This window comes from Sebastes fasciatus, chromosome 13 (assembly GCF_043250625.1).
Source record: "Sebastes fasciatus isolate fSebFas1 chromosome 13, fSebFas1.pri, whole genome shotgun sequence".
Taxonomy (NCBI): Eukaryota; Metazoa; Chordata; class Actinopteri; order Perciformes; family Sebastidae; genus Sebastes; species Sebastes fasciatus.
In genome coordinates, this window is record NC_133807.1 from 20958448 (window position 1) to 20984519 (window position 26072).

At 42.2% G+C, this 26072-nt stretch overlaps 1 protein-coding gene across 13 annotated transcripts in view; it reads left to right on the plus strand.

Annotated features, from left to right (window-relative positions):
• Window positions 1-26072, plus strand: part of srcin1a (SRC kinase signaling inhibitor 1a) — a 138000-nt gene that overhangs the window by 91872 nt on the left and 20056 nt on the right. For 8 of the 13 annotated variants that reach the window (XM_074656081.1, XM_074656082.1, XM_074656084.1 and 5 more), the window contains 13 exons: window positions 6326-6521; window positions 7276-7287; window positions 8222-8517; window positions 10694-11526; window positions 12934-13035; window positions 13434-13561; window positions 15844-15864; window positions 16582-16742; window positions 20524-20699; window positions 22393-22523; window positions 22838-22985; window positions 24671-24977; window positions 25113-25374. In XM_074656081.1, the coding sequence (XP_074512182.1) occupies window positions 6326-6521; window positions 7276-7287; window positions 8222-8517; window positions 10694-11526; window positions 12934-13035; window positions 13434-13561; window positions 15844-15864; window positions 16582-16742; window positions 20524-20699; window positions 22393-22523; window positions 22838-22985; window positions 24671-24977; window positions 25113-25374 (2773 nt within the window). The remainder of the gene's footprint in view (window positions 1-6325; window positions 6522-7275; window positions 7288-8221; window positions 8518-10693; window positions 11527-12933; window positions 13036-13433; window positions 13562-15843; window positions 15865-16581; window positions 16743-20523; window positions 20700-22392; window positions 22524-22837; window positions 22986-24670; window positions 24978-25112; window positions 25375-26072) is intronic. The other 5 variants (XM_074656078.1, XM_074656079.1, XM_074656077.1 and 2 more) reach the window with 5 other exon arrangements.

The following is a 26072-nucleotide window of genomic DNA, read 5'->3' on the forward strand; positions in this document are numbered from 1 at the left end:
TCAAAGTTGACCACTCCTCACCGGCTCGACACCAGAAGCGCCCGTCCCCTGACCGTGGTTAGGGTTAGGGTGCTTGCTCTCGTTTTGGAACGAGCTTTGATTGCTTGTTGTTTCGCCTCGCTATATTTGCATTTTTGGCACCTGTGATCCGTCTATGTTTTTATAGAGATTGACGCCAAGATACGTCCCAAACACAGCAAAATAAGAAAATACAGGCAGAGGGCAGGGTCTCTCTGCAGATACAGACACCGCCACACACTTCTAGTGGGTTGAGAGGGATGATTTTTATGCCTCTGCGCCGGCGACAGCTGTGGCCAGAAGCACTATGTTTTTGGGTTGTCCGTCCATCCGTCCGTCCGTTGGTCCGTAGTCCGTACGCACATACATCCATCTGTACCGTCTCGTGAACGCGATATCTCTGGAACGCCTGGTGGGAATTTCTTCAAATTTGGCACAATCGTCCACTTGGACTCAAGGATGACCTCATTATATTTTAGTGGTCAAAGGTTAAGGTCATCGTGACCTCACAAAACATGTTTTTGGCCATAACTCAAGAATTCATATGTTAATTATGACAATTTCACACCAATGTCTAACAGGATAAAAAGATGAAGTGATGACATTTTTGACAGACATGGATTTAAACTGCAACTTGACTTGGCGGAGGCATACAACCGCGAGGCGTTAATTTTAGTTCTATGAGTCGATAAATTACCCCCGGTCGGATTTATTCCAAAAGTGGATTCAGACATGATGGCTTCATCTTTAACATTGTTGACTAAAAAGAGAGTAAGGCAGCATTACTTTGTGCAATTCAACTATGAGAGGAAGTAAGAAGAAAAAAAAGGAAAATATGGAGCCGCAGATGTCTGAAAGAGGCAGACAATATGGTCTGTCTGTCTGCTCTGCATCAAAATAAAATTTGATATGACAGCAGTTTTAAATAGTAATATTAAAACAAGCTCCCTGCAGTTTATAACAGCCTGATTCTAAAGTTAGTCGGGGCAGCCAATTCAAGGTTAAAAGCTTGCTTAATCTGTACAGTGCTGCCCGGCTTTACAGGTAAAATGTGCACTTCTTAGAACACTTAACGGGCCTTGAAGCATCCACACTGTTTCATTACAGTGTGTTTAAATCTGGTTCTCCTGTTATTCCTTTGCATTTTTCACCAAAACATTCTGTGTGTGAACTGCTAATCAATTTTTAAGTTGACATACATATTGAAGAGAGGCTAAAAAAATAGTTGTAGCCCGTTATACAAGGTTAACAGACTACTGTAAGTAAGACAACATTGAAGTATCAGAGTTGGATGAGATGTGCTCTCCCAAACATAAAAAATACATATACCATCACTTGACCTTAAAAACAGAGCGTCCCAGTGTGTGCGTGCTTGTGAATGTGAAACAAGAAACAACGGGGTGGGAGGTTGCATTGAGCTTAATGCAGTTTGTAGCCTAAGGTCTGCTGTCAAGCTGCCGTGTCCCGCTTTCTACTCCGCTCGCTTCTCTTCCGTGTAAGATCATCCTGTTCCCAACTTGTTCCTCACTTCCCTTATAACAGTGTTGAGTTCTCGACAGTAATTGAGTGCTGTTGAAAAAAGTCTGGATCGCTCTAAAAGAATAGGTTTGGGTGGAGGGAGGGAAGGAGGGGAGGTGCAGAGGGAGGATTGTAGTGGAAATAAGAAGGAACCAGTTCCTCTCAAAGGAGGCTGTGAACACCATCGTGTATAACACTGGCATGTCTAGCAGGACCAGATGCATGACCAGATGGTGTGTTTGCATATGATATTTACAATGCAAAATCACTGCAGAGAGACATTTTCAGTTTTCATATCACATAAATCACCAATATGGAATAGCCTGTTGTAACAAGGCAAGCTGACTGAGAGCATGTACAACGACAGCTGCGGTAAGCTCACACACGTTCATACATCAGGGTTTCATTGTCTTGTTCAGCAGCACATTCATAGTAGTTGTCGAGAGAGTAGAAAATAACTCATTCACTTTCTCAGCTTGTTCAGAAATTTCAAATTAGAGTCTGCAAACATCGTGAGACACGAGCTCAGTCATGCAGCATTGTATTTTCAATTCCCTTTCCCCTTTCTTAGAAAGCTCCAGCTAGGTTTTTTAGCCTTGGAATAAAATTCTTGCATGCACTATAGTCGGAATGACTCAAGAGTTGCTCTGTGTTTCCCTCTCAGCCATGCAGGGGAAAAAATGAGCAGATACTCTCAAAAGAAATCTCCTATCTTTGACATGTCTTAGACATCTTTTCAGCTATTCCCATTCATACTGAAAGCTGCTGTTGCATTTCTATGCCAAAAATATCTCTAGGCGTTACTTCTCCTGAGTAAAACGGTTGCGCTCAGGCAGCTGCTTCCACTACATATCCAGTTCCAAGTTAAATACCTGTAATTTGTTGAGTCCAACAAATATCTCATTAAATCTTTTATTAACTGCGTTTTTTTAGTTAGCATTGTTAAAGTGATATGTAGCCTGCTGGCTATCTATAAAGAAATAGTTTTAGTTTTTACAGAAATAATGCAACATGTTAGGAAAATTGCTCATTTGTTTTTTTACTGAGAGTTAGATGAGAATATTGATACCACTCTCTTGTATATACAGTAAATATGAAACTACCGTCAGCAGCCGGTTAATTTAGCTTGGAAACAGGGGGACGTATAGTAGCCTGTTTAAGGGTAATACGGGTAGCACATCTCAAGCGCACTAATTAACAAATTTTTTTACGATTATTGACAACATTTTTATGTAGACGAATAATTAAAAAAAAAAAAATACAGCCATAGAACTTTTTGAAAGGTGCCGAATAAAAGTATAGCTTTTACTAGAAAAAAATGTGATTGTGAATTAATCATTTTAAAAATTGACAGGTCCAAAATTTATGTTTTGTTAATCTCTGTGGAAGATATCACACGTTCAGTTCCCACTTCTAAAGAGGCTTGTGGGCCAATAGTATAACGACGTTGGAATCACGTGGTATCTCTGTAGCATCAGTGATCAAGTTGCAAGTTAGTGTGGAAAAAATGCATAAAGGGATGAGTTTGATACCGGTGTCTCCATCAGGCTGAAGAATAAGTGAGTATTTACTGTGGCAACAACTGACAACTGACGTTAGCACATATTAGCTGCCTTAGATTAATTGTCTGAACAACAATAATCCATAAAATTACAACAACTATCAACAGCCATAGTCCTTACAACCTTAACTAACATGTTGTCACTGGTTAGATTGTCAAAATGAGGAAAAGTAACAGCTTCAATCCCCGAGGAGCTACAGTACGTTAGTATTCATAACAGTTGCATCCAGTTACCTAACGTTATAATTTCCCAAATGATTTATAACGAAGATGCGCATCAGAGGGGATTTGGGGGCCTAAATCTGAACCTGAGTTGGTGATTGTTGGAAAGACTAACCAAGATGATTTTGGTGAGTTTTATTGATTTATTGTTTTATTTATTTATGATGCTTGCTCAATGTTATCAATAGCACCTTTAATCCTTACAAAAAACAAAGTTTAAAATTGACAATGAGCTGTTTTTACGGTGGGTTGTGTGTTTCTTGGTTTGGACCAGTAACTTCCTGGAGACTGCTTCATATTTACTGTACGGACATGAGAGTGGTATCAATCTTTTCTTCTTAATAAAGCGTATTTGCCAAAGTTTTCAACTATTCCTTTAAACTTGAAACCTAAGCGGAATTAAAAGAAGGGATTCAAAGAGAATCCAATTCATTTAGAGGAAGACCAGATAAAATGCTATCGAACCCTAACCTTACTATGTATAGTACTGTGTCTCAGCCTAATGTCTTTCATATCCCACTGTAGCTGGCCAGAATATGACACACTGCAGTACGTGCTGCTCCTCTGTGCTGCTGCTGGCTGTGTTGTTGTTCGGTGTGGTCACAGTTTAGATAAATGAGCCTATTAGAAAACACGGTGGGGGTTATCTGTCAGCATCACCGTCCCTCTGCGTGCTCAGACACTGTCTGCCACCACTATCACTGGACACCGCCACTATCATTCTCTTTGTGGGTGTGTGGGTGTGTGTGTGTGACTGAATTATGTATGATAGTGACAGAAGGGAAGCGTACTTTATAAAAAGGATTGTTCCGCTTCTTAGTCATGATGGGGGTTTGTAACTTGCCTTGTAAACACACATGTGATAGCAAAGCAGTTAATTTAAAGAGCAAATTACCAGTGATGGTAGTAGTCACGAGTCGCTACGGCTCATTTAGTTTACTTTACTGTAGGGCAGCAAAAATTAGTAGATTAATTGATTGAATTTAAATCACTCATTTAACTCACTGATAAATTAGTTTTAGAGTTTAAAAGAATTAGAGTCTAAATCCATGCTAGTGGCTCCCCGAGGCTCGACTAAATGCTAATGTCAGCGTGCTAACATGCTCACAATGACAACATGCTGATGGTAAACGTTATACCTGCTTAACATGTTCACCTTCTTAGTTTAGCTTTTCAGCAGGGCTGTCCCCTCTTTTCTTTTAATCAGTCGTTTTGGTCTGAGTCCACTAAGATTTCTTTAGTCGATCAGTCGTTTTTGTATGCTTTACTCATGCTGAATGACTCATTTACAAGACATTTATGAGCACATCTCTGGTGAACACAAGATTTAAAGTGGTGCTTTTGTGTGATTCTTTGTGGAGAAACTCATTTTCACAGATCTGTCGAGTAAGTTAACTAATCGATTAGTCGACAAAATTGTATGAGTGTTGGTCTGTAGAAAACAGATATTGCCATCGATAGAACCATGCCGGTTGCATGGCTAAAAATAAACTGTAAATCATTTTACACATTGTCCAGTGTGACAATTTCTCTGATTTATTGTGAACTGAATAACTGTTGGTCATACAAAAAATAAATTGAAGATGCTTACTTGGGTTCTGGGAAATTGAGATGGAAAGTTTCTTTACTATTCTTTCTTATTTTATTAATTTATATTTTATATTCATGTATATTTATATTTTTTATTAATTAATTGAATAAATGTATATGAAGGAAATCTCCAAGCGGTTTTTGGTCTCTATAATCTCCGTTCATATATGTTGAACTGTACAGGGGGTACATTTTTATACAACTCACCTGTTCAAATTATATTAAGGCTTAAAGTTCGGCATAATGAGGGCGTTGCCGCTTTGAGTGACAGGTGGGTGTCGTACCAGGTCGCTAGCTGCCAGCTGTCTCCTCTGCTGAGTCACCCGGCACGCCTCAGTTCCACCGGCGATCCACCTCTTCTCCCATTCTCCCGGCTGTAGCCACCCACTTTGAGCTTCACCACGCCCCTTCAGAAACCTATGGGTGACGTCACGGGACTACGTCCATATTTTACACAGTCTATGAGAATCTGTAGTTGCAGCCCTTGTTTACTGTGCAGTATGGCCTCCTGTCTTATTGCCCAATAAACAAAATCATAAATGGATATGTGTGTTCTGTGCAGTTCTGCAGAGAACAGAGGTGGCTCTCTGTCTAGTTTCTGTAGTCTCTCACATTAATGAAAGCCACGGTAGAATCATGCATCAGTTTGACTCAGGGAGAAAAGGAAATCCTTGGAAAGAGAGGAAACTGTTGTCTTCATGGTGCAAGGAAGCACAGCTACTGTGCTGTGGCTAAGGATGTGTCTGCCTCTGCCATCCAAACAACCAGCAGACAGCATTCTGGGAGCTCATTACAGCAGCCTCTGAGCTGGAGGAGACGCTACAGCGGTGGGGGATCAGGGAGCCAGTTCAGTGAGCTCAGCCCCAGCTGCACTAACAGTCTTTCAGTGGGAGACGCCTGGACAGAGGCCAGCAGGATAAACCAACAGTGACAGCCCGGGATTTGCATGAGCTTCTCCTCCCATCCCACAAGCACTCATTTAAAGTTCGCAGCAGCACAGGGAGTTGGGATGCGGGAGGTGTGCAAAGTCGAGCAAACATGACATAACTTATGCTGAGCTGGAGCACAGTTTCCGGCTTAATTTTCCTCCTTACCCACCGTAGGTGATTCGTAAAGCGTGATGCCCTGGAGTGCTCTGCCATTTGAGAACAGTTATGTGGTGCTTTCCTGCTGCAGCATTCAACTGATGTCAGATACTGTGACGCTGGTAATTCTTAGTGAATGGCTGGTAGCTAAACCATTGTCAAGGTCTCGTTAATCTTGTTATGTGGTTGATTGTGTGGCGTCTCATTGTGTTCTCACTGTCTTTTTTCCGGTTGGTCTTACTCCATCGGCCCCGTCCAATCCATTCTCTCCGCCTTGATTTCACCTCTCAGTCAATGATTGTGTCTCTCCATGTGTCTTCTCCTGCTGCAGAGCCGCAGTCCACGGCATTCCCAGTCTACCCAGTCTGGGCTCGCCGACCAGGCCGCCAAGCTCTCCTTTGCCTCGGCTGAATCCTTGGAGACCATGTCAGAAGCCGACATCCCCATCGGGTTCAACCGGATGAACCGATTTCGCCAGAGCCTGCCGCTGTCCCGCTCTGCCAGCCAGAATAAGCTACGATCTCCAGGTTAAGATCTGAAGCACCGCTGGCAGCCTCTGTCACAACACGCTGGTTGGACTCGTGGCAGATTTACAGCTGTCTGTTTACCTTGTGTAGCTGGATATGTGCACCGCTGTGCTCACACACACTGGGAGAAACAAGTGTTATTCTTTCACCTCATTTTTCTCTGCTGCAGAAAACTTAAAGAGTCTTCAGATAACAAAACTTTGTTGAATGGTTAGAGAACTTCTACCAAGCTGATCTTTTTTTCAGTGTAGACACAATATATTCACACAGAAAGCTTGAAAGTATAGTATATTATATTTACCATAGAATTATTAAAGCATACTATTTTGTTGAGGTAGTTCTTTTAGTGACTGTAATACTGCTCGTCTGTGTTAATCACACAGGACTGAGGATATTTTTGTGCAACTGCAAGAGTAAACAGCAGTTTCGAGGACAGGTTTACTACGAAAGAGCCTTGGGAGTGTAGAGCGGATTAGTGTGAGGCTGGTCCCGACCAAGGAGTGGTGTTGCGTCAGGTAAAGTGAGATAAAAAAAAAAAGTGTCTGTAAAACTAAAGTGACAGTGACTGATGAAGGTTAAGACCGACGTAGAACAGCAAAGCTGCCAATCTCTCTACTCCATGTCTCTTTACTAACCACTTTGTTTCTTCTCTCCCCAACTCGTCTGCAATATCTCTCTTATTTTGCTTGACTTTTAATCACTGGTCTTTCTTTGCTTTGTTTGTTCTTTTTGTTTGTCCCCCGGGTGTATGAAGATGAATTTTCAGGTTAGTCAGGCGTCAGACTCATTTTTACCTATAAAATAAAGGGTTGCAGTATCTGACACAAGTTTTCCATGAAGTGGGGCTATTTTGGGGTAATTTAAAGCTAGGGTTGGTAATCTTGAGAAACCAGCAAGGGTAGACTCGATTTTAAAACTCAGCCCAGCGTTGCTACGTATAACTCTTTTCCGATGAAAGTTTCCAAAAGTCGCAAAATCTAGCAAGAAAGTTGGCAACACTGACAGTCCGTCCGTTCAGGCCTCCCTCCAAAGCCACTCCCCCACTATTATCATAATGAACGAAAACAACGAACATAGCTATTGTTAGTACTCACAGCTGTTAAGCGAGCAGCTGGTGGAAGGGTCTGGCGATGCGCAATGAGTGCACGGGCAGAGTGCGTGCAGGCAGACGGACAGGCCGGTAGACTTATGACAGTCCTGCGATAGCCACAGATTTTTATTTTTTTGTCAGAGCATTTGAATTATTGATTGCTGTCGGGATGTAAAAAGAATTTCAATAAATTTAACGAAACCGTTTTTAAAGATTACCAACCATAGCTTTGATATCCATGATTGCAATTTAATTATTGATAGGAAGTAATTGTTTTATTTAAAGAAACGTAGTTGTAAAAATTCAACTTAAATGTGCATCTTTGCACCTTAGCTGTGAATTCTCAAACAGTGAGTAATATTCTCACATTCAGAAAGAAAGAACTGGCATTTACTTTGTCAGTTATTATTCAAACTGATATCTGATGATAAAATCGTTATCTGGATCTCGTATACTAAAACGCAGAACATTTTTATCATAATTGACACCATTATGTTTTTTAAAATGGCAAAAAAAAGACTTGACAGCATTGCTTTGCTGGTTATTCTTTCCATCCACATAAGCCATCGCCTTCTGACTCAACCGTCTCTCCCGTATCACTCTCTTTTAGGCGTGCTGTTCCTCCAGTACGGAGATGAGACGCGTCGGGTTCACATCACCCACGAGCTGAGCAGCCTGGACACGCTGCACGCTCTCATCGTTCACATGTTCCCCCAGAAGTTGACAGCAGGCATGCTGAAGTCCCCCAACACGGCCATCTTGATCAAGGACGAGGCGCGCAACGTCTTCTACGAGCTGGAGGATGTGCGGGACATCCAGGACCGCAGCATCATCAAGATTTATCGCAAAGAGCCCATCTACGCTTCCTACCCTGCTGCTGCACACCTGGCCAACGGAGACCTGAGGGTGAGGAGAAGGGAGCTGGGGGAGTGGGGCGGTCAAGAGGGCAAACTGGGTCATTTAAGAGAAAGAAAGCTGTCAGATCTCCTGCTAGTCTGATAATTGACAACTCACTTTGTCAGTGAGAACAGCTATAATGATGTGCCTCTACATACAGAGAGAGCAGCAGTGTGCTTCTTTGGCACGGTAATAGTGTTTTTTATATTTCAATAGTATCTTTGACATGCTGTTTATGCGGGTTAGTAATTTAACAGGTATTCCTCCTGGAAATGTATTTTCTTATCTTCAAGTAGGCCATCTGTTGCTGCGCAGACACCAGAGAACAATGTTCCTCTGTGAAATGAGCATATTTTAACATCCGAAGCTATTTCTGCTTCAGTGAAGATCAAGGAAGCCTGAGGGAAACCTTTTTTGAAAAAATTTTTATACAAAACCGTGCTTCCCATCTGCATTATTCACACAATACTTAGAGTACAACTGCTATTAACCATGCAAACAGGCAGTGAAAAGACATTATGCCTGAGTAGATTGTGTGTGTGTGCATGTACTGTGCTGTAGGTTTATGTGATTGTGCATGCTTACATGCTACTGTAGCTTATGCCTGTGTGTGTACAAGAAATAGAAAAGGAAAAAGAGGTAGAGAGACAGCTGACCAGCACCCATAAACTGCATCTACATTTTAATACACCATCAAACTGAGTTTGAAACCATAAAGGCGTGATTTTAAGCAACCTATTTACTCGGGCAAAACCAAGAATCATCAAAGTTACCCATCATCTTTCACAGTAAGTGAGAGACGCACAGTCCATCTCTTCTTTATAACTGTTGAAGACTAAACACACGCTGCATATTAACAAGCAGATTGCCATTCGCTCCTGTGCGTGTTGTCTTTGGTGCTGCCTCGGAGCAACTTCAGGCTTAAGCTGTGTCTTTATCTCTTTGCTTGTTTAAGTTGTGTCCATATAGTTTGTGCAAACCAGGCGACCTCCTATAGCTTTGTAAATATACAGTTTGTATATGGATTTGTCCCTGGGCGTAACGGCTTGGCAGCACAAACTCCTTCGTCATGCTCCAGTATTTCCTGTGTGTTACATGGTGCTGCATGACAAGGTTAGCTAGAATGCTGAGAAGCGAATGCAAAGAAGAGAAACAGGGACGAGTATTTGACTTTTTATAGCTGCAGAAATGAGAAAAAATCGCAACAGGAGGATAACAGAGGCAGAGGTGGGTTGAAAAAAAGCATCATGGGCTTGTTTAACGGCATTATGATGAAAGACAGGAAGAGGAAAATAATAGCTAAGTCGACATAGATATATTCAGTTGTCAGTTGTTTAGTATGAATGAGAAGATTTGTCTCCTGCATCCTGTCAGCATTCTACTAAATAGAGTAAATACATATGTTTGGATTTGAGATTGGACTGTAATGATGAGCCAATAACTAAGTTTATATTTTTTGCTTTCATTCTGTCATTGGCCTAATTAAAAAACAACAAACAATCAAGAACATTTTTAGAGAGCAAATTCTGTGTATAATTGGTATTTTTGAGAAATTGGCATGCACAGACTAACAGCCTATCTAGTGACAGTCAGATGTCAAACTGACACGTGGGAAACGCTCTCATCCGTAGGTCTCCATGGTAACCTTGTCTTTACTTTAGATGACAACCTCAATCTTGAGTCCAATGTCAAAAAGCTAGCTCAGTCATGAGTTATTCAGTTATTCATGCTTTCATTACTTCTCGTCTGGATTATTGTAACGCTGTGTTTACATGCCTCAGCCAAAGGCATTACAGGGGGTCCAAAACGCAGCTGGCAGCCTTTATCCAAATCTCGAATGCATGATCATATATCCCCTATTTTAGCTTCCTTTCATTGGCTGCCTGTCTGTTTTAGAATAGATTTTAAAATGTTTGTCTTGACTTTTAAGGCCCTGCAGGGCACCGAGCTACCTGGCTGAGCTTGTAACCCCTTGTGTACCAACCCCTAGTCTGAAGTCCTCTCATAAGGTCTTGTTAGCTATTCTGTGATCAAAGCTGAAGACCAAGGATGACGGGGCTTTTGCCGGTGTTCTTGTATCTGATTGCTCCTGCTTTCTTTTATTTGTCCTTGTTTGTGAAGCACTTTGTAACAGTAGTCTATATAAATAAAGTTATTGTTAATATTAACCCTCATTTCATTTCAGAGGGACATGGTGTACTCCTCACGTGACTCCTCCCCAACTCGCCGCCTCAACACCCTGCCCTCCTCCACGGCCTCGGCGTCCTCTGGCTCTCCGTCCCGCTCACGCCTCTCCTACAGCGGCAGCGGCCGTCCTCCGTCCTTCACCGGGTCCCAGCACTCCCAGCACGATCAGCCCCGACATCCCCACCATCCCTCAGCTGGCCACGGTGCCAACGTAGGCCTGTCCCCCTCGCCCAGCGCCATCCTGGAGCGCCGTGACGTCAAGCCTGATGAAGAAGTTTCTGCAAAAAATATGGCGTTGATGAAGAATGAGAGCCTGTATGCTGATCCATACAGCCTGATGCACGAGGGCCGCCTCAGCATCGCCTCCACCCAGTCGTTAGCTGCCATCGGAGACCCCTTTAGCTTCCCCGTTACCGGTGGCCTGTACCGCCGTGGCTCTGTGCGCTCCCTCAGCACCTACTCAGCCGCCGCTCTTCAAGGGGACCTGGAGGACTCCCTCTACAAGCCTGGAGGTTCGCTCTACTCTGACACGTACTCCTCAGCCACACTGGGCATGGGTTTTCGCATGCCGCCCTCATCCCCTCAGAAAATCCCTGACATGCAGCTGAGGGACAGCAGGGACTCGTATTCCAGCTCACCCAGCAGAGCCTCACCTGTCAGGCAGAGCTTCCGCAAGGACTCGGCCTCCTCCTCTGTGTTTGTGGAGAGCCCAAAGTCGAGGCCCAGCTCCAGTTCAGAGCCCCTTTGTCTGACAGCTGGGCCTGGGGAGGGCGGCAGGGCCACGCCCGGCTTTGGCTCCTCGATGTCTGGACAGGATCCTGACAGCAGCAGGTCAGTACCAGTCTGTGTGGTGAATTTCATTAAGGTGTGTTGTTCGGTTTAAAGAAGGTCCTGAAAACACTTTTTCTTAATCAGCTTCTGAGCATGTCCTACATGAACTAGGGCTGTACCAAATAGTTTAAAGCTTTCCAGTTTCATCCATAAAATTTACATTCAAATTATTATTATTAATAAAAAAGTAAAAACACTTTCGAAAAAAAGATAGATGTAATTATTTCCAAAATTCACAACATATTTTTGTTTCTGCTTCCGTCCATATTTGTTGCCGTTTAGCCTTTAAAAAACAACCTTTTCTCTGCGGCCAAAAAATATTTACTCTCCTGCAGGCACCTTTAATAACGGGGCAGTCTAGCAATCTAACATCACCGTGGAATCATTTATATCCACAGTAAGCGTGATTCGAAAATCTCAATAGAAGATTCAAGATTCAATAATTCATTGCCGTATCAACCGCAGTTGATTAGGAATTTGTTTTGGTGCACTCAACAACAACACATGTAATCACATAACACACAAAACTAAATATACTGCCACAATAACAATACAGTAACCATACAATAAATACAGTAGTGCAACCAGATGGATCATGCCCTTAAAGTGACAAGTTAAAGTGCATGTGTTTGTTTATACAGCCGGTGAAGCATTTAGGATGCGGATTGCTTCAGGATAAGTGCTATTGTGGAAGTGAGATGTTTTAGTGTTAATACTGCGTAGTCTTTTACCTGAAGGTAGAAGACTGAATAGAGTGTTTGCAGGGTGTGAAAGGTCTTTTAAAATGTTCAACCCTTTTCTCTGGATGTGGTACAGCTCAGACATGGTGGGGAGTACAGAGCCAATATGTTTTGAAGCTGTGCGCACAACGTGGGCTGTAGAATTGCCATACTATACAGTTATTGAGGAGGTGAGCACACTTTCTATTGCCGCTCTGTAGAGCTGTGACATTATGACCTCTAACACACCAATAGAAGCTTCAAACATTAAAAAAAATCGGTACAGCCCTAACACGAACACATCATTATCTGCCAAAATTAAAAAACAAAAATACTTATAGTTTTGCATGAAAGGTTTCTGTTTGTGTTTTTGTGTGTTTTGTACTCACTGGTTTCCACTCACACTCACACAATCCTAATTAGGAGAATCAGCTGAATTTTAAATGTCTTAGACTATTACAATTTTTATAGATGTTTTCTTTTCCTCTTGTGATTTACTTGATTTATAAGCAGATATTTAACACCAGGTTTACAGGTACTTTTAAAGCTGTATTGCTTACTCTACAGCACTGTGTGTTGCATATTTATACACCAAAAAAAATTATGTAATTCATGTAATCCAAGTGTTCATCTGCCTTTGTGCCATCAGCATTTGCTGATAGATCTGTGGCATTTACTTTATTTACAGGGATCATCGTCTGGAGCGCATGGAGGCAATGGAGAAGCAGATAGCCAGCCTTACCGGCCTGGTCCAGAGTGTGCTGACCAGAGCGCCAGACAGCGACAGCACGTAAGACTCTCCATTATACCCCATTAACCCTCTAAAACTCGCAGATACAGCTTCAGGTCAGACACATAGGCAGCATTATCGACAGGAGCGGCAGCAGGCTATTATCAGAGCCATTACTTAGTGTGAGCGCAGCACAAGTACAGAGCACTAAACATCAGCTACAGGGCACAGTGCTATTGATTTATGCATTGATACATAGAGATGTGTCAGATAGCTTTCCAGTAGATTTTGAGTTTACACATGGAGCATTGTTATCATGGCCCTTCAGCCTCATGGACACAATAGAGGCTCATTAACAAGAAGAGAACTTGTTATTGTAATCAGTCTGATAGTGTCAGGTTGAGGTGCTGTTAGCGTTAGCACTGTAATTGCCTTGCCCTGTGGCCGTTGATCCTCAGATGCGGCCTGCTGCGTCTCTGCATGATGGCGGGCTGCCCTCCGGACCAAGGGACGGAGTTCTCACGGCCATTACCTTTCTCTTCCAGCGAGAAGACCGAAACCAACAGCGACGGCTCCGCCACAGGAAGTGAGTACAGCAGCATTATTGTGACCTGTGCACACCGGCCTTCTTGTTACTAACACCACTGCTGTGCTGATCTCTGCACTGTTTAGAAATTATCTTACAGTTTATTTTTGCATTGAAAACAGTGCACCGCAATTTAAAGAGCACAATGGATACAAGCAGGCAGTGATGGTGACCTCCTGATTTATGACATATGTGTTTAAATTTAACAATACTCTTAAAGATGGGAGGGAGGACGACATGTCATCAGTCTTTATCACCTGCTTGGTTCAGTTAAGAGTTGTGGTGTTGGTTATTTTAAGGCCGCTTTCACACCTGTAGTTGCAGCCCGTTCTCATTCCCAGGGCGTCAAATACCGACGCTTTGTCACAGCCGTCTGCGTTCGATACCGCCGCACAAAGCACCCGGTATGAAACGCACCGAGCTTTCCATTAACAACAATGTTAACCCATCCGCGGCAACAGTAAACGCACAGGGAAAGTGCTGTGGTGAGTTTAAAGAGCGAAAGAGACGCACAGGACGAGTGGGGAGGTGGATGGGCCCACAAACACAAAGCTTTCATCAAGGACACCAATGTTACATTTCACTTTCACTTTACAATCAGCTGTTCGTTCATGTCCTGTGTTCACATTCAAAACACATTTGCACTGTAAAATCATAGTGATTTTAAGCAGAACCATGTTGTTTTTTTCCTAAACCTATCGTAGTTTTCCTGCCTAGTCCTAAACAAGTATTTTGTTTAATTCAGAACATTACGCATGTGTTTACTGCGACTGTAAAGTGATGCTGAGGAGTCTGACAAAGCGTCGTTAGGTGACGAGTTGGGATGAGAACGTGTTTCTCATTTGGTCCAAACCAGGAGAAAAAAGTCATGTATTATTAGCTTTTAATTCTGGTCTAGTTCGTGTTCACACTGACTTTAACTAAGAAACCAAAATCTATAAACATGAAGTAATACAGACTCACAGGTAACTCATTGATTGGACAGTTTTGGCGACTGTCGTCCTGCATTATCGCAACCCACGTGGGCCAATCCAATTCTGGTGACTTCTTTTTAAATCATGCTAAACTACTGTCAAAACATTCTGTTGTTGGTCCGTTTGCTTTCAGACCAAAACCAACACAAATATTCACACCAGTGTTCACTCGGAAGAAGACCCCCCCTTTTCAGGCCGTCTCAGTCCGGTTGTTTACCGCCCCAGAGTTCGATTGAACGCTTTCACACCTTGCCCAAACGAACCGAAATAAACAGGCAAATGCACCAGAGTTTGTTTTCACTGATTCAAACGGGTTAGGTGTGAATTAGGCGAGATTTCTACTTCATTCATCTCTGTTTCTCTTTTTCTGTTTCTCTTTTACTATCTTTGTCTTTCTCCATAGACGTTGAAGAGTTTCATTCCAAATGACTCATTCACCATTTGAAAATGCAGCAAACTTTGTAGAATTGTTAAAGTTAGAGGCCATTGCGAGACTTTAAAGGAACAATCCAATGCTTGGGAAAGACACTTGAGTATTGTCCTACTCAGTCAGATGAGAATAGCATTAATTTCATCAATTTGTCCAGTATGGAAAAGGTTTTAGCCACACTAAGCACAAATACAGGAAGCAGGGGGGAGAAAATGCAGGTGAACCTCTGACAAAAATGAAAATATATACCTTCTAACAGCTTGGAGCTGTTGAAAGGTGTTAAACAAACAAACAAACAAACAGACATACAAGACTGTCAACATAACCTTCTTGGCAAGGCAATAAGACAGGCAGCTTTGAAGTATTTGGAAGGTTTATTTATTCACTTGTTTACTATATCTGTACTGGATGCATGGAGATAGAATTTAAGTGTTTTTCTCAAGATATCAGACTTTAATTTAAAAAAGATGGATTTTTGAAATACTGATGGGAGTCGTTTTCCAACAGGTGCAGCCTTTACATACTGAAGCATTTCTAAATTAAACCCCTTATCTTGCTACTTCTCTTTTCTTCCTCTCATTCCTGTTCCTGTCCTTTTTTTCTCCCATGATCATCATTTCGTAGCACAGTTTTTGGCACAAACAAACCCTCTCTGTGGCCAGACCTCCACAGGGCCAGAGCAAGGACACGGTAGTCTTTGAAGCATCCTCACAAATTGATCCACCGCCAAAACACTAAACCATCACCGGAGTCATTTTCTCTGTTGTAGTCAATAAAAGCATCATCATTCTGTAAATATGAACTTCCTCTCCCTCTTTGTGTCTCTATCACCCTCTCATTAACTCCTCGGTAACTGGCTCACTCTTTCTATATTCCAGCTGGACGGCTGAAGCACAAAGGTAGTTGCCATCTTCTACTCTATCGCCCTTTTTATTTCTCCTCTCAGACACCTCTCATGGCTCTCTGCTGCTCTCTGTATGGGTGTGTGGTGTTGCTGGGTAGCTGGCGCTGTCTATCCTCACGTTTTTTCCTCCTGGCTGGTTTCCCGGAGAGCGGACCCCCCTCGTCCTGTCTCTGTCTCTACTTTTTTGAATTTCTGCTTGGTTTTTTCCTTTGGGAATTTCAGAAGGTTGTTTTGTCACAGACTTGGCTCTTCTTTGTAAATGTGTATGAGAGTGTGGAGGCATATCAGGAGGCATATGTGTGTGAGAGAATAGCTGGGGAGTCAATGGCCATACTCACAAAGCCCTGTGTGAAGATAAGAGCATGGTTATCCCCCTGTGTGTCACTACTGAACAGACTAATTGCACTTCTATATGGGTTACTAATAGCATGAGCTCACATTTCTCCCAGTGGGCTATTAGGGTTTTGTGAATATGGCGCTTTTTTTTTTTGCATTCACACACTGTATTGGTTCCAGTGTGTGCCCAGATTTTCTATTTATGCACATTTCTTTGGGGCTGTATGCTGTGTGTGTGTGTGTGTGTGTTACTTTTTGTACTTTGTGTCATGCTGGCTGATTGCAAATCTCACCGGAGCACAGCCCAGCAAACTAACCCAATTTGTTTCCCAATGACCTCCTGGTGACGCCCCGTGTCCTGCTCTGTGATTGGCAGCTCATACACCGTCGGCACCCCTAGCTCTGATGCCACCGCCGCCTTCTCACATGAGCCAGCTGAACAGCTCCGGCCGCTTGCAGATGCAGCTCCACCTGCACGGCCTGCAGCAGAACGCCACCGACCTGCGCAAACAGCTCGGCCAGCTACGCAAGATACAGGTACGGAGTATATCCATCGAGAAAATCTATTATTTTATGTTTCTGAAAGAGCCTGTTCTCCCAAATTATACATTTTTTAAATGTACTATGAGTGGTATCTAGCCATGCAGATAGATTTAGTTCTATTTGAAATATGTTTATGATATTCTAGTACAGCCCTATTCAGGCCCTTTAACAACCTCGATACGGCTCTCTGATCATTTATAAATATGAAAAAAGTGTTAAAAGAAAATTCATAATCATTTCTTCCAGTGGAGTTGTGCAGGAATGAGTCCTAAAACCCGGAAAGGAGTTTGCATTTTAGCACTTCCTGTTCCCTCATCTTGAAATCAATGGTTTTTTTGAATGGGTTTTTAGTTAGATGCCTGAAATAAGATCTGTGGTTAACACAAGCTGAAGAGATTTTAACATTTTGTTCTACGCCATAAAAAACATCAGTGAATATCCCACTCTTGAATTTTGAAGCTTTTATGTGTCCTAAAAAAGCGGTTGCTAACAAGCGGCTAAATGAGATTACTAAACGTCATCACGCCGACTCGTCCTCCTTTACAGCCTCGTTGTGTATACTCGCGCTCACGCGACCGGTGTGTAGCTAGTTTATAGCCTAACGTTAACTCTTTACTTTTGCCAATTGCATTCACACTTCAGAAAAATCATAAAAGTGGTGATCATTTATGAAGATTATCTTGCTGAACAAAATGCGTAAGTATCATAAACATTTGTTTGCCACAGAGCTTATTTTCTGCAATAATCCAAAACCCAATGGTAAAAATATTTTTAGTTGAGGGAACCAGAGCGATGCTAACTTCCTGGTTGGCCTACAAAAAATACGTCATCCCTAGAGCACTCTATAAAAGAGTTTATTCCCATTCATCAACGTCACCGCTCATGCTGTTGATGCTGTTAGAGACTGTTAAAAGCAAAGTCATTGTGTTTAATAATAATCTGCTAACATTGTAAATTCATGAGTGTTTACATTGTTTTATTATTAGAAGATCATCATTTTATTAGTAGCCCATTCGTTAGTTATGTCTTGTTAAGCACAGAAATACTTATTTTGCCTAAAAGTTTGAACCCAGACTGTTTAAGTAGAGGGAATTTAGGAGAGTCAAACTGAATACAAAAAAACATGTTAAATGCAATATTGTGTTTATTAAACAATAATCTACTAAGATTAGAAAAGTGTATTCTTTTCACATTTAAATTTCTAGCTTTGCAGATCAGACAGGAAATGTAAAAGTCCGTCCCCTTCGCACCTCACTGTTTTTAAATTAACAATAATAGGCCTGTTCTAGTACATAATTTGTCTCCTCTTCCCTGCCGGTCGATGTTTGAAACCTCTTATTTCTGTTTCCGTTTCGGTGCCAATAGGTAATGATGAATTATTATAGCTCACTGTTGACATACACAATGTAAAACAACATTATGCACTCTACATGTGGTTGGCTTTTGTTCCACAGATTGCCCCAAAGTTGTAGAAAAACAGCTAAATTAGTTTTCAATATTTGAATTATTTTCTAAATGCAGTTGTTATCTAACATGTTGATAATGTTGAATGTATACTATACAGTATTTCAACACACACACATGTACTGTATGCAGGAGCTTTGATGTTTATTTGATCTTCACTTCAATGCTGCAGGTTCACATAGATGTACTGTATGACACATTCAGGTCATTGTACCTTTTGAGGATTAATAATGAAATACAACGAGTGGAAGATAAAAGCTCGGTTCACCTGGCGGAGATACAAAATGTCACGATGGATGCAGAATCAGATGAAATGCCACAGAGAAGGGGTTAACTCAAATGTGGAGATGAGGTCCTCATTTACTCGGTTTATCTCTGATTCCAGCGATACCATGGTTACTGCAGGAAGAGATGATGAGTTAAACGTTTCAGCGGCGGAGGAGAGGATTCAAGTCTCTTGCAGGGGAAAAGAGAGTGACACATGATGGGCATGCAGCTTTTATTTGTTCCCTGACAGCAGCCACAAGGGCTTCTTGAGCTGAGACAGAGAGCCAAACAACCGAGGCTGTGCTGTACTCGCAGAGGACACTTTTGCTGTTTACCTGTATGTGTGCCCAAGTGTGACCTCTGCACCTGGGCCCATATTGTTGCCCATGGCGATGGCCAGCGGCTTAAATTTTACATGTGGCTCATGAATTATACAGAGGGGGTGTACAGGAGAGACAGGGGAGGAAGGGAGAACAGTGCTGCAAGATGAAAAAACAAATTCTGTAAATATTAATAGTTTTTTAAAAATGTTATCATACTCCCTCTTTGTTTGGCCGGATGCATGTGCAGCAGCATTATTCGTAGTATAATGGGGAATACTGGGTAATTTTTAGTGATATTGTTGTCTTGCTTCACTTCCTGGAACATAAGGCTGATTAATTATTAATTGTTCTTGCTTACCAGGTGTTTTCATCTCAGGGAGTTGTATTACATGCAGCAGTCCTGTAGAATATTCCATTCATAACACCGAGACGGAGCTCAGTTCACGCTCAGTGCTTCTGTCATGGACAGCCTTCGTTGTCCTCAGGGCAGCCCGGCTTTCTGTGTTAGGAGAAACATTATATGCACATGCTGATACACACACACACACACACACACACACACGCCACAGAGGGAACTACTTGCTGCATCTAGCAGCACTTTAAAGGGTAACTTTGGTATTTTTCTACTTGGACTAGTGCTTGAAGTGTAAAAAAATAAGTGCCAGTACTCCCTTATTCACATGTTGTTGTGTATATTTATGTATGTTGGGTATCAGCAATCTCATTATTTCTTTAAGCATGTTATACTGTGTCAGACATAATCAGCTGTGATTTTATTGCTATTATTATACTTGGGCTATGCATCTACTATGGAAAGGCCTATAATACTCCAATACATATATATTATAGGTTTATGGTGTTTATATATTTACCAATAGTGTTACTGGTTAAAGTGCTTTTCTGTGTTATTTGTAGCCTCTAGGAGGGTATCGTTCAGGTTTTAGAAGCAGCCAATGTCCCAATCAGGATGCTCCTACATATAATAAGGCAGGATAAAAAGAATAGGACAAAAAAAGGATAAAAATGTCTACTGTGAGTAAAAGATACTAGGAGAAAACTATGCAATTTTACATAATTTTGGACCATCATTATAACTAGTTAATGGATTATTTTATTCCTTACACATATCACAGCCTTCATCTAAACATTTAATTCTTCTGATAATGTTGTCAGACACTTATAATAATAACCAGAGCCTGTCATGGCATCAATAGCACCGTATCACAGCCTGTGAGCAGCTGCCGTCTACATCGTCTCCCTCAATACTGAACCTGATTCAGAAATTGTGGTACCATTTGTCAGTCAAAAACGAACCAAAATTACCCTTTAAGGCTAAAGACTCAAAAGAAATGTGATGCCAGTGATGCCGTGGTTGCTGAATGACACATAAACAGTCAAGGATAGAGCGAAATGTTCTTTTGTCATAACAAGACAGAGAAGGTCGTACAGTAAAACGAGAGGCCACAGCCTGCCGCCCTCTCAAGCACAAGGTGCTGTAAATCACTGAGGTCTGTTTTGAAAAGCCTTAGGCGACTGCAGTTCTCCTCCCAGTTGTCCCGTTGTTATGCTGCGATGGCAGCGATAACAGATTTCACAACTTCAACAAGCTATTCTCCTGAGCTAGTGAGGCTAACATTGATACAGTTCATTTCCAAACAACATGTCCTGCTGAAGTAAGAGCAATATTATCTGTAACATTGTGTTTGAATGTGTGTGTGCAGATTGACAACCAGGATTCAGTGCGAACTCTGTTGAAGCGGACGGAAGCGGAGCTGAACGTGCGCGTGGCCGACGCCCTGAGGAAGCAGGAGGATCCTCTGCAGAGACAGCGCCTCCTGGTGGAGGAGGAGAGACTCAAGTACCTCAACGAGGAGGAGCTCATCATCCAGCAGCTCCAGTCAGTAACAGTATAAGACGTAGTATTAAAGGTTAACTCCAGTATTTTTCAACCTGGACCTTATTTTCCCATGTTTTTGTGTCTAACAGACTAATAGCGACAACAATTTGTGAAACTGGTCCAGTATTGAGGGAGAGCGCTGTAGACGGCAGCTGCTCACAGGCTTCATTATGGTGCTATTGGGGCAAGCTGGCACCGTCATTTACGTCCACTAAAGTGCTGGTTTTAGCCATGACAGGCTCTGATTGTTATTATAAGTGTCTGACATGGGAAGAGTCTCGCTCAAGGAGAAATCTCGTTCTGAAATCTGGCGAGGTGACGTGTTGCTGGAACAGTGGAATAGTGGAATACATCCATGGTGGAAACACGAGTGTTTGCTGTGTGAGTGCAGAAAGCGTAGCTTAGTGTTATCTAAAAGACTTTCAATGTCATGGCTGAATATTTAGATGAGTTCAACAATGTGGACGAGGTCTTTCAATTAGATTTATTTGAGCCAGAGTATATTCAGATTTAACTAAACTTCTCCTTGAGACTTGGACACAATAACAAACAGACCGGGTCAAGCCTGTTTGTGGCAAAAACAAGCATGTTTAGTGGACGTAACGTTTCATCGACGCTGCTCACTTGCCCTCGCAGGTTGTTTCGCGGCTGCCGGTTACAGCATTCTCCCTCAATACTGGACCAAGTTCAGAAATGGTTGTCCTCATTTGTCAGTTAGACACAAAAAGATGGGAAAATAGGATCCAGGATGAAAAATACAGAAGTGACCCTTTATGTCTTCTCTGTAAACGTTTAGTTGGTGTTTTTTATGAATAATAATTCAAACCATAGTTATCAAAAGAGCAATATATGCATTTCCACAGTACCAATGTGACTGTTTTTTGGTCTGTGTGTTGAATATATAAGTTGACAGTTATCTTGTTTAAGAGGAGTCTCATCACATATAATTGCTTCAAACATGACAAAGTTCATATCTGTTTTATAATTAGATGACTCGCAGGGTGTCGTCGTGATAGGATGAAATTGTAACTGTAATTAAGCCCGGCATAGAACAAGATGCTTATTAAGATCTGAGGTATGAGATGGTCCAGCAACTAATTGAAGTGACTGAGAAACCAGAGCAGAGAGCTACCTTGAGATTTAATAATCCGATAATTTGCTTCTGTCTCATATGTGGAAATGTTCTGCAGTAATAAGTCCTGGATCTCACTGCGAGCAGCAGAGCAAAAGAGTTCCTGAATCTCACTCTAAGCGGCATTTTGATTGCAGACTAATTGGTTGAACTGTGAGATGATATCGGCTAATCAATGTCGCTTATTCAGCCTGGCTAATGGCCAATTTATTTTTGGTTAATTATACATAGAGCTTTTATTCGTTACATAACTTAAGGCAGATTTATATGACATAAGTCTGAGCAGACCAGACATATTAGAGATGAACAAATTCACATTTTTACAGATTCTCTGTTCCACTTTTTTACCTCAGATGTCATAAAACTTTTGAGTAGCTGTCCACACTCCTCCAGTTCATCTGTCCAGAACTGTTGATCTGGCTGCCAGCTGATTGAGAGACAGTTTATTGGCAGAAGTTTTACTGAAACTCAACTCGCATAATTCTGAGATAGATATTCAGTAAAAATGTAAGTGTGGCATAGGAGTCCCTGGTGTTCAGCCTTCTGTCTGTTCCATCTCAGCGACCTGGAGAAGTCAGTGGAGGAGATCCAGAAAGAGTCGTCTGTCAACCACAAGCTGGTGACAGTGCAGGAGCTGGAGGAGAAGGCCACTCTTCTGAGAAAGCTGGGAGAAACACTCACAGAACTGAAAAGTGAGTCACGCTGGCACATTTCACATTCTGTGCACAGGCACAAAACAGAAAACACAGTCTTTTACTCAGCCAGACAGTTTATAATGCACTAATTACTCACCAAGGCACTGATTATCTTTTAGTCACCCACAGCCAGCCTGTCAAACATTTAATCAGTCTCAGATTGCTCATTGTCTTAATGAACACCCTGACCGTTTTCAGTTGTTCAAAAATGTTTCGTTTGATTATCACAAAAAGCTTTCAACACCTTTGACAAGTGGAATTGATTTGTTTTGGTTGGCTTCCTGTGTTACTTCTCTTCTTTTCTGCTGCAGATCAGTTCCCAGGCCTGCAGAGTAAGATGCGGGTGGTGCTCAGGGTGGAGGTGGAGGCCGTCAAGTTCCTGAAAGAAGAGCCACACCGGCTGGATGCCCTGTTAAAACGCTGCAAGACTATAACTGACACCCTCGCCACCATGCGCAAGTATGAAGCTGCTCCAACTGAGAGCAACAGTACATCAGTGCCTTAATGCTTTATATGCCAGTTTTAAAGGTACAGTGTGTATGATTTGGCGACATCTAGTGGTGTGGTTGCAGATTGCAACCAACTGAGTACTACTCCGCTCGCTCCTCCCTTTCAAAGACTGCAGTAACGTGAGCCGCTGAGTGCAATACTATGGTAACGCCTTTACCCTTACCATAATACCACTACTTTAAGAGCAACGGAAGTCAGACAGCGGCTGGCGGTACCATGCTTTTACGCAGTACGAACAATTGAATAGCCCTTATTTAAATCATTAGGTCCTAAAAGTTGTGAAATGCACTAATAGCTGAATCCAGAGTTAGTTCCCTTCCTCCGTTCATGTGAATGAGACCCAGACCGAGGCTGGACCGAGGGCTTGGAGGCGGGGTTAAAGGAAACGCTACTGCGCCTGCTCAATGGGCCAGCTGGATGCGGAAGATCGCCGGATGATCCGGGTAATTTATCACTCGCAGTCGAGCCATTTTGGCTTCATGCTCAACAACACTCAACAACTCTCATAGGAATGAACGGGAGCCGCCTCCAACACTGTATCCAGCTCTCTTTATACATCCATGGTTGTGTCTAGAAGGTAACCCCCAAGTTGTGAAAACGTGTGAAAACGTGTGAAATCGTGTGAAATCGTGCAAAATCTCTTGCAAGACTCAACAATGACAACACAACGATTCTTAGTTTCAGGTGATTATACACTAATGAAAATATAATTATGAATATTATATTCCATTTCTGCTAATAGGTCCCCCGAAATGTTACACACTGTTCCTTTAAAGAAGCTGAATGAAGATAGAATCCTTATAAAGTGTCCTTACATTGACTCGGAGATGGAAAAGCTTTTAAGTAATCCTATAAATACTGATGGTTGAAGTGCATTTGTGATACATTCTTACATAGTGACACTTGTGGTGAAATATGTCCAACATTAGCTGACACGAGAACGTACCAAGTTGTAATCAATTCAAGGAAGGCTTTTAAGGTTGTACCTCTGCCAAAGAGATTATGTTTTCACCCCTTTTTGTTTGTGTGTCAGCAGAACTTTATGGATTTTCATAAAATGTGGTGGAAAAATTGATTAGACATTGTTGTTGAATCGGGTCAGAGATTTCCGCTATAAAACATTTAATGTTTTTACGCCAAAGCTCTTAAAACTAGACAGACAGATGATTTAAAGACATAATGTAGAAAAAACGTGTCCTGAAGGGCAAGCAGCTAGTGTTAATGTGACCACTTGGCTTTATGGGTAACACCCTAATGAAGGCTCCTTTCAGCCACATGAATAAATACTTTTTAATTTTATGGCGCGTATGGACTTGGACTTTTAAAATGTGCCCTTCAGCGTTCTGTCATATCTCCTAATCAGCCCAGTGTCCAAAAATCACCCCACTTTCTGGTTTAATTAACCTCCCTGATCAAAGAGCTTATCAAATTAATATTTCCTCTCATCTTTGTGGGGAAAAGAGAGAGAATTGGCAGAGGTTTGTGCCCTTCACAGTGTTTCAAGCCTTTTTTTTTTTTATGTTTTTGGCATCTAGCAACAATTGTCTTCACTTCAAGTCATGGGTTATTCATGTTTTTGTTTGTGTTAAATTTCAAAGAGTTGATTAATGAATTCATCTTCCATGTCTTACCAGACAAGCGAATGAGGGTGTGTGGAAGAAGCAGGAGGACTTCTCTATTCCTTCATCAAAGCACAACGATGATTTGCGAAAGTTTTCAGACTTTGACCTCACCACCAGCCAACAGCTCACTCTCAATGACCTTGGGGGAGGCAACAGCCTGTCCAACTGGAGCCCCCATGCCAGCATCAGCCGTGGCCACGGGAACCTGTCCGGCCCTCACAAGGACAATCACCCTCCTGTTCCCCACAAGGGCAAAGCCCTGGAGGAGCTGGAACGCCGTGCTTTAGCTGACAAAGCTTTATCCGTGGAGGTCCGACTGGTAGGAATTCTTTTTATTTTTCCTCTCTGGTTTCACAGCATTACAAATCATATCACAACATAGTTACACCAGTACTGCAACAGCACATCGGCTGTGTGTTTATAAAGTGTTTAGATCAGTCTCTGCACTTCACAGGCAGCAGAGCGGGACTGGGAGGAGAAGCGGGCCAGTCTGACCCAGTACAGCGCCCAGGACATCAACCGGTTGCTGGAGGAGACCCAGGCTGAGTTAATGAAAGCTATTCCAGACCTGGACTTTGCTGCCAAGCAGCTCAAGCCCTCCTCCAACACACCGGCCTGCCAGGTCCTCCAGAGTGGGGCAGGAAACCCAGAGCACCGCGTCAGCAAGCCCCAGCACAAGCTCTCTGGGAAGGAGGGAGGATCCAGGCGTGGCTCTGGTGAGATGGAGAATTCAGTCTGCATCATTATCATGCATCACTGTCAAGCGAGAACCTTGCCTCTTCACATTGTCAGCTCTTCAAGAGCTCAGAAAAACAGCTTTTTTTCTGGGTAACCACCGTGCATTTTAAAACGAATCCATTTAGTTTTAAAATAGTTTTACTGCAGGTCATCAGATTTTCTCAAGAATATATGTTCCCTAAACTGAAATAAAATATGAAAAACATCAAAACTGAATTTAAGAAAGTTAGTTAGTTCTATAAATACAATAAGTAATTCGACATAGCATTCAATATTGAGGAAAGCAGGTTTTAGACACTACACATATTAGGGGCATATTTTTTGCGCCCTCAAATCCATTGTTGTCAATGTAGATGCGACCGAGCATTCCCAAGCGCCTGTTTTTCAGGGTGCGACGGCTGGTCCCCGAGATAAAAATAGTCTGAAACTTCTGGAACGCAACAACGTGCACCGCATGTCATGTGACGAGGAACAACTAATCATCCGGCAGATATTTTTTCTTTCTTTCTCAGACAAACTTTGTTTAGTTTAGTCAGTGAGGCCTACTGCTAAGTTACCGTAACTTCATTATCATCGTCATTGCAGCACGCAGGTTTTGGTTGCTTAGTAACAGCAGGTGCAACAGGAGCACAACCTCCCAAGCACCTTGGATAAAAGGATAAAAGCAGTACGGCTT